Raw genomic sequence first — 13,500 nt, forward strand, 5'->3', positions numbered from 1 at the left:
TACGTTGTTCTGATTTCTGATCAGCAAAACTGACAAAACGTGCAGATTAAAGCATTTTAATACGGTAATTAATTTTAAAATTTTACAAATATATTTGTAATTACGACTTAGTGTCGGTTTTTCCTTTCGAGTTTGTAAGAAGATAAAGAACTTAGAAGCCAATTCATATTTTACTTCTTCTTTAACACATGCAGTATTTTTTACTTTTCAGAAGAAATGTTGCTGGATTTTCTTTATGGAAAAAAGACGACTAATCTTTTGGCTTGTGTATAGCTTGTGATTATTGGAGAAAAAGTAATTTGTTTGGTTGCGGATTCTCGTAAAGATAAATATAAAACATATTTAAGTACTAACTTTTTTTTTAGCAAAAAATTCAATATTTGAAATGTCCATATAGAATACTAGAATGAGCCGTAGCGTAGGGATATATATGGTGCAACGAGTTTATTCAAAGATAATTATATAAATTTCTAGATATTAAATTTGTAAAGTTACCATTTTCCTAAACTATTGCATAATTTAATTCATCAAATTAAATAGTAATATTTATGCATCAGTTTATAATACGTACAAACTCGTAGAGAAAAAGATCTAATTACGTACCTATAATTTATGATGTCCTTGTTTAGTCCCTGAATAAGTGTTTTTTATAGTAAAATAAAACTTAATTACGACCCAAATCCCTCATATATTATGCAAATTGTGGGATTTTTAATACGTGATGTTAAGTATAATCTTTTACTCTTAACAATATATTATATGTACAATGCTTGTGATGCTGACAGTCTTAATTAATTGCTTTCTAATTTCATTAATTTGGTAACATGAGAACCCAACATATGTTATTAAATTGAACCCCACCCTAGCCAAAACGAAAAAAAATAAATGTCATTAAAAGGGGATACATTTCATGTGTATTAATTAAATGAGCTATATATCCAAACAATGACCTTCTCCTAAATATAGAGGCTTAGGGATCAAATTTTATTGTTTCCGTTCCTCAAAAAGAAAAAGGAAGATAAAACAGAGGACTCTATTATAATACTATTTCAAAGCAATAAATACTAAATATCCGTAATTAAGGTTGTTAACCATTCATCAAGATAGTACACTATTGATCCCTTAAACAAGATAATACACTGTTACCCAACTAATAATTTTATTTTGTTAATAAATTTGTCACAGTCCCACTAATTTTATTATTAAAAAATATTATTCTATAATATATTACGATTAATACTATAACAAATTATATACGTTAATATTCAAAATAATCGTTTTCAACAAAATATTCCAAAAATATGCTAGAGTATATATTTATACATAAATTTTAGAAATTTAAACTTTTAATAGTATAAAATAAAATATTACTATATAATATAATATTTATATGGAGAGTTGGGGACACAGCACAAAATAGTTGTTTCACTTTTCTCACAAATGGGTCCGACACTTAAATGATTTTTGGTGAATTATTTGGTGTCGGTTGATTTATAGTTACTATTTGGTAGGGTCTCTTCAAATTTTGTACCTACTATCCATTTACTTCGCCGAATGTTCTTGTTTGTAAATTTAATTTACTTTATTTTTTTAAAAAAAATTCAACCAACGTTATTGTTTAAGGAAGCATTTTTCATAGTGTTTGACATGTTGATAATTAAATATGTAATCTATGTTTTGAGAATAGTAATCTGTGTATTTATTTGTGCATTCCGTGGAGAGGGAAACTTATAAAAGCAATTGAGATAGAGATTTGTAGTTTATTGATAAAAATCCATCTTGACCCTAAAACTATTTTATAGCTTAACCATTGAACCATAAAATTAAAAAAAACATAAAACTATTTCATTATTATTATTATTATTATTATAGTAGTAAGATCTGTCCCTCCGTTGCCAACTGTGTTCCCTTGCTGCAAATTATTATTATTATTAAGCAAGGTTGTCTATGTTGTATATTACTGTGGGGCCTAAAGTTGGAAATGATGAAATAAATATGCTATAAAAGAGTCTGAATAATAATAATAATAATAATAATAATAATAATAATTATTATTATTATTATTATTATTATTATTATTATTAATATTAAGTAACGTTGTCTATGTTGTATGTTACTGTGGGGCCTAAAGTTGGAAATAATGAAATAAATATGCTATAAACGCGTCTGAATATTCATTATTATTATTATTATTGCTATTATAATTAGTAATTACTACTATTGTTTTTGTTGTAAAATAATTATTGCAATGCATTATCTGATCCACTTTCGTGTGGGTTTGGATAAACTGACATTTCCAGCTCGAAAACGACATTAAGTCAACAAGACTATGGATTTTTCTTATGAAAATCGAAATAACGTTTTGATGTCTACAGAACTTTTGAAACTTTGGAGGGTACAAAAGGTAAAGACAAATAGTTTGACAAAATATTTTATAGATATAAAAAATCTAAAAATATATTCAAAAGAAAAAAATAGAATTCGTTCGATGCTTATTTCAGGACAGAAAAATTAAAGAAACTCACAAAAATGAGTATTCTTCATGGGATTAAATTAAAGGGAAAATGGTGAATGTGCAAGCACCATTGTGTTTATTTAAATAGCCTCCTAATACGTTTTGGAAGATTAATTAAAATTACAACTTAATCTAGTAAATTAAAATATTATAATCATCTTAGTACTACTACTTAAGATAAAAAAAATTATACTTGAGATATCAAAGTACAACAATAACTTAAAGCCAAGAAACAAAATCCATATCTCCTAATTAATTAATAAAACTTGATTATCTCTAAAACAGAAAATTAAGATAGATTGGGCTAAAACAGTTCAATTAGGCCCAATAAGGTTTAGTAGTATAGTTTCATAAAATGAGCTTAATATTTGTAGTCCAATGTACAACAATAATTTCAGGCCCACTTAAACAGATACAATACGAAAAATAATTGAAAAATTAGGAAGTACTATGTTAGAATTTTAGTCAAATATTCATTAAAAAGGTTCAAAAATATAACAAAAACTCCATTATGGAGTATATTTTATTTCATTTTCAAATTGGGAGACAAAGCAATAGAAAATGAATCTGAACTGCAAAAACGGCGTATTTTTATTTTATTTTCCTAGCTTCCTCTTAATTAGCAATATGTTTGATTTTGACTAACTTATTTATTGTTATACATACAAAAATTCGTATATCCCTCCAGTCCCCTAAAAATATAGAGATTTTGGAGATGACACATTTTTCAATGTGAAATGGATAGATAGTAAAACCCGTGTCATTTTGTACTCCCTCTGTCCCACTTTAGGAGTACTGGTTTATCATTTTTGGTGTCCTATTTTAAGAGTTTCGGTTGGAATATTCTATAAGTGGTATTAGGTCCTACATTCTACTAATTTTTTTCCACTCACATTTTATTATAAATCTAATATAAAAAATAGGACTCACATTCCATTATCTTTTTTCACCAACGTTCCTTTACATTTATTAAAATTCGTGCCGAATTCAACTGAGATTCCTAACGTGGGAAGGAGGGAGTAGTAAATAAAAAATCTAAAAACCGAAGTTGACTACTTTTATGAGAGATAGCCAAATAGAAGTAAATAGGATGACTCAAATTAAAGTACCTTAATATTTGAAAACGAAATTTAATTTTTTCTGAGTATTTTATTTTCAAATTGAAAAGTTTGGTTTATCATATGCAGACCCCACATTCCCAAAATACTACTCCTAGACTATAGTAACAATATTAGCAATAAAAGAAGGCACTAAAATTTCACAAACCCTTAGCCATATCCCGGAGCAGAAACTTCTGCACTTTTCCGGTGGCCGTCTTCGGCAGCTCCGCCTCAAACACCACCATCCTCGGCACCATAAACAGCGGCAACCTCTCCTTACAAAACTCCCTAATCTCCTTCTCCGACGTCCTCTCCGCCTCCTCCTTCAAGCTCACGAACGCGCACGGCGTCTCCCCCCAATACTTATCCGGCCGGGCCACCACCGCGGCCTCGCGCACGGCCGGGTGAGCGTAGAGCACGGCCTCCACCTCCACGCTGCTGATGTTCTCGCCGCCGCAGATGATGACGTCCTTTGACCGGTCCTTGACCTCCAAGTAGCCGTCCTCGTGCATCACGCCGACGTCTCCCGTCCAAAACCAACCGTTTTTCATGGATCGAGATGTTGCGTTTGTGTCGTTGAGGTATCCCGACATTAGAGTGGCGCCTCTTAGCACGATCTCCCCGGTGGTGGAGGCGTCGTGGGCCACGCTCTTGCCGGAGCGTGGGTCCACGACGTCGACTTCGGGGGAGAAGATGGATCCGACTCCTTGTCTTGCCTTGAGCCGAGCTCTCTCCGGCCCTTCAAGTAGATAGATCAAAAGATACTACTACTATCGAACGTAAAACTACTTTCTCTACCCGCGGTTAATACTTATCTTAGTTTGAAATATAAAAAAACATAGGTGAAATAAACTAATGAAATACTTCATAAGTCTTACCTATATATATTAATTTTATAATAAAATATTAGTGAATGAATTAATAAAATTTGATACTTGTTACTAAAAATAATATAGTAGTAAAAAAGAAATGTGAAAAGTATTCACAGACAGACCGAAGTAATATATAAACGAGACTTTACATTTTTCTGTTTTTGGTTAGAAAAGAAATGAAAACATATAGGATTACTTATTTTAGTGAAACCATGTTATTTTGAGTATCTGTTACTCCTTCCATCCTTCTGTAGTTGAGTCGTATTTCTTTTTAGGTTGTCGCACTGTAGCTGCGTCATTTTTTTTTTGACAAAAAATACTTTACTCTCTCTTGATCTCTCTACCTTTTTCCTTTCTATTTTATTCTTCTTTTACCGAACTCATTTAAACCAAATTTTCTTAAATCCCGTGGCGAAAAGAAATGTCTCTACTATAGAGGGACGGAGGAAGTATCTATTTGTACTCGATGAGACAATTGTGAAAAATAATAAAACTTCATAATTTATAGTTTTTAAGAAAAATATAGTGAAATGTGTATCATACTTTTATATATTTACTCTATATTATTAGTACAATATAAATGACATGAGTTAGTGAAATATAAGGTTTATTATCAAAATTAGTAAAAACTTGAAAATGTCAATTAAGTGTAGATTGACGAAAAAGAAAAGTTATGCTTGTTGATGGAGCGTGTATTCTTTAAACCTATTAGGCAATTTAACCAAAATTTGTACTAGTAATTAAATGACTACTTATTTATACCTGGTAAATCGTCCCATTCTTGCTTCCACACGCACATCACCGCCGGCCCTCCGGTCTCTGTCAACCCGTACCCATGACTCACAACGAACCCCAACGACTCCGCCCTCGCAAGCACCGCCGCTGGCGGCGGCGCCCCCGCCGTCATGACATGGACCGGAGCCCTCAGCGCCTTCCTCCCCGCGTAGTTGCTCAACATGTTGAGCACCACGGGCGCCCCGCACATGTGCGTCACCCCGTGCTCCTCCAGCGCCCCGTACACGGCCTCCGCCTCCACGCGGCGGAGGCACACGTTGGCGCCGCCCACCGCCGCCATCCCCCACGCCATGTTCCACCCGTTGCAGTGGAACATCGGCAGCGTCCACAGGTGCACCGCCCCCTGCCGCGGCACGCCCCACTCCAACACCATGTTCACCGCCTGCAGCGCCGCGGCGCGGTGGCTGAGCACCACCCCCTTCGGCGCCGCCGCCGTCGTGCCGGAGGTGTAATTCAGCACTATTGGATCCCACTCGCTCAACGGCCGGACCCATTCGAAATCCACGTCACCGCTTTCAACCATCTTTTCGTAATTGATTTCAATCGGAATGCTTCCGTCGTCGTCTCTGATTAGGGCTAAAATTGGGGGGCGGTGATTAGGGGGAAGGAGCGAAACGGCGTCGTTGACGACGGAAGCGGATTGGAAATCGACAAAAACTAGCTTAGAATTGCTGTGGCGGAGCAAATTGGAGATGGATTTTGCGTCGAGGCGGAGGTTGATTGTGTTGAGGATAGCGCCGGCCATGGGGGCGGCGAAGTGGAGCTCGTAGGTGGCGGGGATGTTGGGGGCGACGACGGAGACGACGTCGCCGCGGGAAATGCCGAGGGCGGCGATGGAGGAGGCGAGCTTGAGGCATCTGGTGAGAGTCTCGGACCAATTTCGAGTGACGCCGTTGTAGATTATTGAAGGGGAGCCGCTGTAGACGGCGGCGGCCCTTTCGAGATAGTGGATTGGAGTTAGGTGGTTTGGAGGTGGTGATGGTTGTGCGTTGCTGGAGAGGTGAGGCAGTGGTGTTGAAGCATGGATTGTGCGGTGATTGGGTGGGCGTATTGGAATGGATTGAGGGGGTGGCGGCGGCGGCCAAGGATGAAACGGCGTGGATTGGTGGAAGAATGGGGAAGAAGAAGATGAAGAAGAAAAGGGTATGAAATTAGAGTTTGTGAGTTTGAGAGTAATATTCATGGTTTGCGCACATACGTCTAGTGAAATCTTTTGCATTATATTTATGAATGTGATAGTCAAAGTATAGGTAGCCAGGTAGTATATTAAATAATTTATGGAGTATATTTTATTTAGATCAAATAGTTAGTAATATCACGAAGGTTGGTTAAATTTGAGTGCAACTTTAAAATTAGCCGGAAAAAGGCACATTTTCTTTATTTGTTTGGAGTTATTCCACAACAAAAGAATTTGGTGAGATTATATGTGATATGGTGGTTGATGAATCATATATGGAGATTAACAACCGTGAGTTAAACGATGTTGTCTATTCATAATGAAATTAGGAAATGACAAAAAATTTATGAAGTTTGGTCAATCCTATAAAATATAAACTAATCCAAAATGTTCAAGGTAGAGGCGTAGAGCGCATGCATTTGGGATCAGTGTCCCATTTTTTTCCACTTTCAATTGTTAATGTACTAAATACTAGTAGTACTTGTCTAGGATTTTAGTGTATTTAAATATTTTCAGCATTTATTAGTTAATGTAGAGTTATTATTAATTATTCTGATCGATGCAATCTTAAGTACTAGTGTATACTCCTACAATTTTAATTTATAATCTATAATTTTTGTTATATAACCGTTAATTACGTTTCATTATATTATATAAGTTTATTTAAAAATAAATATTTTTAGAATAAAAAATTTGATAGCGATACAAAAGTGAAATATGGAAATATTTGGGCACTAGATCGGAACTACTAGCACGAAAGTGAGAGCTAGATTTCATACGTAAAATATACACTTTTTCTTTGAAGTAACCTAAAATATCATCCAAGCATTTAATATATAGGAAATACTAATAATAACAAATAGTCCTTGAAAAATGAATTATGAAACAAACGTGCACGCACTCTAAAATTAAATATACAGAGTAATTAATTTTGGAGGGCCTTAATTATAAATATAGAGCGGCTAACTTAATAGAATAGTCATCCAAGCCCCTTAGCTCAAGTGGTTGAGAAGGGGGCAAGGATATTGCGACATCCTAGAGGTCACGTGTTCGACCCCTGGGAGGCCCATCTTGGAGGTTCACTGGCCTGAACCTAGGAGCAGGGGGAGATAGGTTAACTGATCAGATCCATAATTGGGAAGATGACTGGAGGGAAGGTAGGTGGACCCATAATTGGGAAGATGACTGGGGAGATAGGTTAACTGATCAGATCCATAATTGGGAAGATGACTGGAGGGAAGGTAGGTGGACCCGTCGAAGGTCCACTGGAGGGAAGGTAGGTTAATTGGGAAGATGACTGGAGGGAAGGTAGGTGGACCCGTCGAAGGTTCGAGTCACTTTGGGGGTAGATGGGGAATCATCATTGATCCTCCTTAAAAAAAAACTTAATAGAATAGCATGGTTAGCTATATTTATATTAACTTCTTAGTACTATGTCTTTGCACAATAGTCTTCATTTTTCATTTTAAAAACAAATAAAAAGAGTGTAAACATTTTCTATGTCCCAACACAAAACTGAGCAACAACGGTATTGGTTGGCAGTTTAATTAGTAAATAGGTCTTTGTTTGGTTTTTAATTAAATTAGACTTTATGTAGTGTTGTTCTGTATGAGATTTTATGTAGTGTTGTTTTGTATGTAAATGAAGAGATAAAGTAAAAGTGGGAAAAAATAGAGAGAGTAATATTACTATTTTAAGAAATACTAATGTTATTTAGGGTGAGACATCCAGAAAAAAAAATACTGTATGTACTTAGAATTGGAAGGAGGGAGTAATATTTTAAAGTAAATGCACCCTAACTATTTTTAGGTTCCTATTAAATATTTCAGTATTATTTATGATGTTTGGTGACCTGATATTATTATTAATTAATCATGAAAAATATGTCAAAATGCATGTCTGTTGGCGTAGACTTTTGTATTCATAGTTTACATAAAAGAGTGTAATTTATTACATGGACCAATCTGTTCTAGAAACAGTAGACAGTGGATAATACTATAATCTGTAGCTAAATTAACTCTATGTTTAAAGTTTTTTGCGATGTGAACTCGACTTTGGGTCATTATGTTTGTGACTATTTATTATTATCTACAGCAAAAATCAATAAATAAGCCAGACTAATAGACTACTAATATTATATATAGGTAAAAATAAATTTAACCAATTTCGAGCTTAATGTATTGAAATTTTAATTAGTGCAATATTGGTTGTTTATATGGTTATATATTAGGATAAATTACAAGCCGAAACACGAGCTTAGTGAAATCAATTAGTATCATATTATAATTCTTGTAACAACTTAATTTCATGAACCCTAGTTACAGATTCACGTTAGTTTATTTTAACCTAATTTTTTTATGATTTTTGTTCAAGTGTTACAGAAGTTCGGTAAGAAATTAATGATTTTCAATACTGTTAATCAGTATTAAATTCCACACATGAAAAAAGTATGCAGATGAAGTAAATTGTGATATTGTAGTCAAAATTATAAGATTCCCTTATTAATTTGCTTATGCAAAAATCAGCCTAATTTTCCTCAACAAAAATCAGCCTAATTTGCTTATAAAATTCCGAATTCTTGTTGAGCCAAAACCTTTCAATTTACACCAAATTTTCAATTATGCAGTACTGCTCAGTCTGTATTGATCTGTTTAGCATTTTTATACATGTGAACCAATCGAGGTCTACACTATTCATGTCTGGCATTAATGCAAAGCAGCACTTCAGATAGTCAAGATTAAAATTTGTCCACCAATTTTATTTTTCACATAGCTAAATTTAACTTAAATAAAATCAATAAGCTACATTTTAGTCACATCTATTACTCCATTTTCTTTGTTCTCTCTTTCTATCTTCACTATTATCTCGCTCTCTCAAGTTCCCTAGACAATGTTGTTGCCGTCAGAATTAAGCTCCTATCTCCCCCTATAGTTGTTCATTTATTTTATTCTGATAATGAGATTTTCACAATTTAAATCATCATTAAACGTGCACTTGTGTTTCGTAGTTCTAGTAATAGAATGGTATGGACTAGTCATGCTAAATGAAAATGTGGTTTGAATAATACTCACTCCGTCCGCCATTAAATATCCTAATTTTTCATTTTCATCCGTCCGCCAATAAATGTCTCATTTCGTTTTTACTATATTTGGTAAGTGGACCATACACTCTACTAACTCATTCCACTCACATTTTATTATAAAACTAATATAAAAAAGTAGGTCTCACCAATATAAAAAAGTAAGTCTCACATTCCACTAACTTTTCTACCCACTTAACTACATAAAGTCGAACAATTTCTTAAAACTCGTGCCGTTCAAGTACGTGACATTTAATCATGGACGGAGGAAGTATGAAATTTGGACCATGTGTACTAAAGCAGACTGCGCAAAGACAGGGTCGGGTGGCGCATAAGACTTCGGCACGCGTGGTTCAAATATAGAATTTCAAACAATTCATCACTATTTTTTTATTTAATAAGCGTATATGATTGGAAGCAATCTTCCAATCATAGATTACTCATGTTTAATTCCTTTCAAACCCTAAACTAAAAAAAATACTTTTCATTCCTTTCAACCCAAAACTAAAATGAATACTTTTTCATCCATTTCAACCCCAAAACTTCAAAAAAAACATTTTCCACACCTTCCAAATAAAAAAAATAAATTTTCATTGATCCCAATTTTACAAAATTGGGTACATACACACATACGCATATAAATATGCATGGACACTCTCATTAGAGCACTTCCATCTCAACTCTCAAAATCAAAAAGGAAAACGTTTCATTTCTAATGGGACAGATGGAGTATAATTTTTTAGTTTTATATTTCAAAGTCAAGTAGGTAGCTCTTAACCCACCAATGTTGTGTGGCAACAGCCAACCCATTTCGACAACATCCTGGCATAATGTTTTCGCTTCTTGTTCATCCTTGTGGGATTCAATCCTTTCTCTTTCCTTCCCTGTGCTGGTCCATAGTTTCGTGGGTTAAAGGTTTTGAGATATCGCTAGGATTAAGTGTCAAACGACACGCATATAGGACTTGGGAGTCTGCTTGATCCATTCACATATTTCTCATGCACGTGCACATGCAGGAATGTGGACCGATTAGTCAGTCTAATGGATCAGTCTTCAATATTTATCTATAATTTTACATGTACACTCGGGCAGCTTCGGAACTTTTGCAAGTCCAAAAACATATAAAAACACTCAAAACTAAGGGGGTAAAAATCGTATATTTAATTGCATCAATAGAGCGAAATGTATCCCTCAAATTGGTTGAGATAAGCGCATGGACTGTGCAAGCGTGCTTTTACATGTTGTGGCATGCAAACATGTTGTCATGTAGCTTCCAGTATCATGTCTTTTAGAGCTGTGTTTTCCCTATGTGCAGGTTGAGCGGCGACGAGCAATTGGTGGTGTTAAGCAATTTAAAATTGAAGCATGTTTTGGTTAGTTGTGAACTACGAGTGTCGTTGTGTCTCCACACATGACGTCACTTTTTCTCTTGAACGCTTCCGCTGAGACATTGTTCTTACTAGTCATTCATTTAGCTTTGAACATAATTATTTGGATAATGTCAACCTCTTGGCTTTTTTAAAAAAAAAATATTAATTATTGGTCAAACTCTCTATTGAAACCCTAGTTTCCTTCGTCTGTTTATTAAGTTTTTTTAATCACGATCGCCCGTATTTATTAAACCCTAAAGGGCGTGACACTATACATATATATAGTATATCACAACTATACAAAGAGATCACTTGCTGGGAAGCTTCATGTGACAAGTTGCAGAAATTAATAAATTCATTGAGGTTTGGATCAAGAACAAGAACACTAGTCAATTGGTACAAAAAAAAATTAATTTGTAGGATATATTAATTATTTGCTATTATTATTTTTCAATTTTTTAACAGTTGGGAAATGACTGTATGAGTATGAGTGTTCACAAGTACAAGCATTTATCAAAATAAAAGGGTCCAATTTGTCATGAATGAAACAACACAACAAAATCTATCTATATGCTTTTCATTTATTTTATAAGAGCTGGGTGTAAAATAATCATGAACAAGTGAGAGTTAGCAAATTTCATAATATCAACTGGATTTCAAAATTGGATCCTCAGATTCCGATCTACGCATTGGTGATGGCGGATCCAAAAACTAAAAATAAAGGGACCGAGTAACAACAAGATTTAAAAATAGGTTTCCGAACATGTTATTTTCCAACTCAACTGCATAAGACATTTAGGCTCTCTTTGCACACAAATTAATAAGGAATGATGCTCCAATGAAGTCCCAAATAGTTCACTGGGTCTATAACGGTTCACTTGAGTCATATCAGTCTCTGACAATACTTCATCTCCATTTAAAATTTCATGATATAATTTACAATCTTATTTGGTCATTTTTAATGGATAGAAACTTATGTGATTTCTTGATTACCATACGTTCAAAGATTTTATTAATACACAAAAGTTGAACCAGAACAGTCGAGTTTGATTTTGGCACAATAGAGTGGCTCTTCCTCCCTTTGTAAATATTTTACTCCAAAATATAATCTTAACAAGTTCTGTGCTACATATGAATATATGATGCATGATAATAATAATAATAATAATTATTATCGAATTAAGTTAATGAAGTTCCCTACTGCACGTACATAAGTATCCGTTTCTATCTATTTGCAATATTTCACGATATACTATTACCTCATTATAGAGTAACAACAAATTTACCCTTTCTACTGAAATACATTTATCAATTAGTATTAACATCTATACAAAAATGGAGTTTTGATAAAAATTACTCACAAAAATGTCATTATTATAATTATTTTAATAAAGTTCTTAAATGTAAATGTTTTTATTGTTTTTTAATATTGAGAGAAGTTGAAATGAAAGGTTTTGAAAGTGAAAACATTTTTTATTAATAATTGATAGAATTAAAAAGTTTTGGAAGAGGGAGAGGTGAAAAGGTTTTGAAGAATGATCCTAATGCTTTTTCATCTTATAAATATATCATGGCGAAGTTTGGAAGTTAGTAATATTCATCTTGTGCTCAACAGCAAGAATTAACCACTAAGGTCATCCGCACCCCTGTCTCAATATTGTCTTTTAACCGTCTCATTCATTCACTATTCACGGCCTCACTGCACTTTTGACCCCATCTTTTAACTAAAAGACAACACCCGCATCCCTCCATCTCTTAACCGTATCATCCCTTAATTATTTATTCAATTTCATTTTTTTTATTTCCAACAAATTCAATTAATATTTCATTGAAATATTAAATTAATACTAATAATTCATAAATAATTAAAAACCACGAAAATTACAACATCCGAAAATACGAAAAATACATAATTGAAATCCTAATATTACAATTTATTGAAATCCGCATAATCATGGAAAGTGATGCGGTGATCGTCTAACGGTTGCCAAATTTTCCCCAAATGTGCTCCATTAGATCCTCCTGGAGTTGGGCGTGGGCGATAGAATCACGTGTCCTTGCCCGAACACACAACCGCTCTTCCAAAGACGGATGCACTCCACTGCGAGGCGGACTACTTGCGGTAGAGCTTCCCGGGGTTCAGGGTCGAACCAATTTCCCGCCTCAGGTCCTTCGTCAGCGACAATCATGTTGTGCAAGATTATGCACGTACACATGATGTCGACCATATTCTGCATAAACCACGTACGAGCCGGGGATTTGATAATGTTGAATCGAGCTTGTAGAACCCCGAACACTCTCTCCATATCCTTGCGAGCAGCCTCTTGCTTCTGCGCAAAAAGAGCATTTTTTCGTTTATCGGCCTGTTGAACGTCTTCACGAAGGTTGGCCACTTCGGATAGATGCCGTCGGCAAGATAGTACCCCATTTTATACTGGCGGTTGTTAGCGGTGAAGTTGATGGTCGGCGCTTTACCATTCAAAACTTCGCTGAAGAGGTCGGAATGGTTGAGCACGTTGACGCCGTTGTTCGATCCGGGGACCCCGAAAAACGCATGTCAAATCCATTGCCGGTAGTCGGCAACGGCCTCGA

At 34.7% G+C, this 13,500-nt stretch overlaps 1 protein-coding gene across 1 annotated transcript; it reads right to left on the reverse strand.

The window, feature by feature from the left end:
- Positions 1–3,631: 3,631 nt before the first annotated feature.
- On the reverse strand, positions 3,632–6,467 carry LOC121779694 (2-methylpropanoate--CoA ligase CCL4-like). The gene is made up of 2 exons (XM_042177065.1): positions 5,250–6,467; positions 3,632–4,354 (listed from the first exon to the last, which is right to left on the reverse strand). The coding sequence occupies exons 1-2, from the start codon at positions 6,463–6,465 to the stop codon at positions 3,774–3,776; spliced, it is 1,797 nt and encodes a 598-aa protein (XP_042032999.1). The 5' UTR covers positions 6,466–6,467; the 3' UTR covers positions 3,632–3,773.
- Between the last annotated feature and the right edge of the window lie 7,033 nt (positions 6,468–13,500).

The sequence above is a fragment of the Salvia splendens genome, chromosome 19, assembly GCF_004379255.2.
Source record: "Salvia splendens isolate huo1 chromosome 19, SspV2, whole genome shotgun sequence".
NCBI lineage: Eukaryota > Viridiplantae > Streptophyta > Magnoliopsida > Lamiales > Lamiaceae > Salvia > Salvia splendens.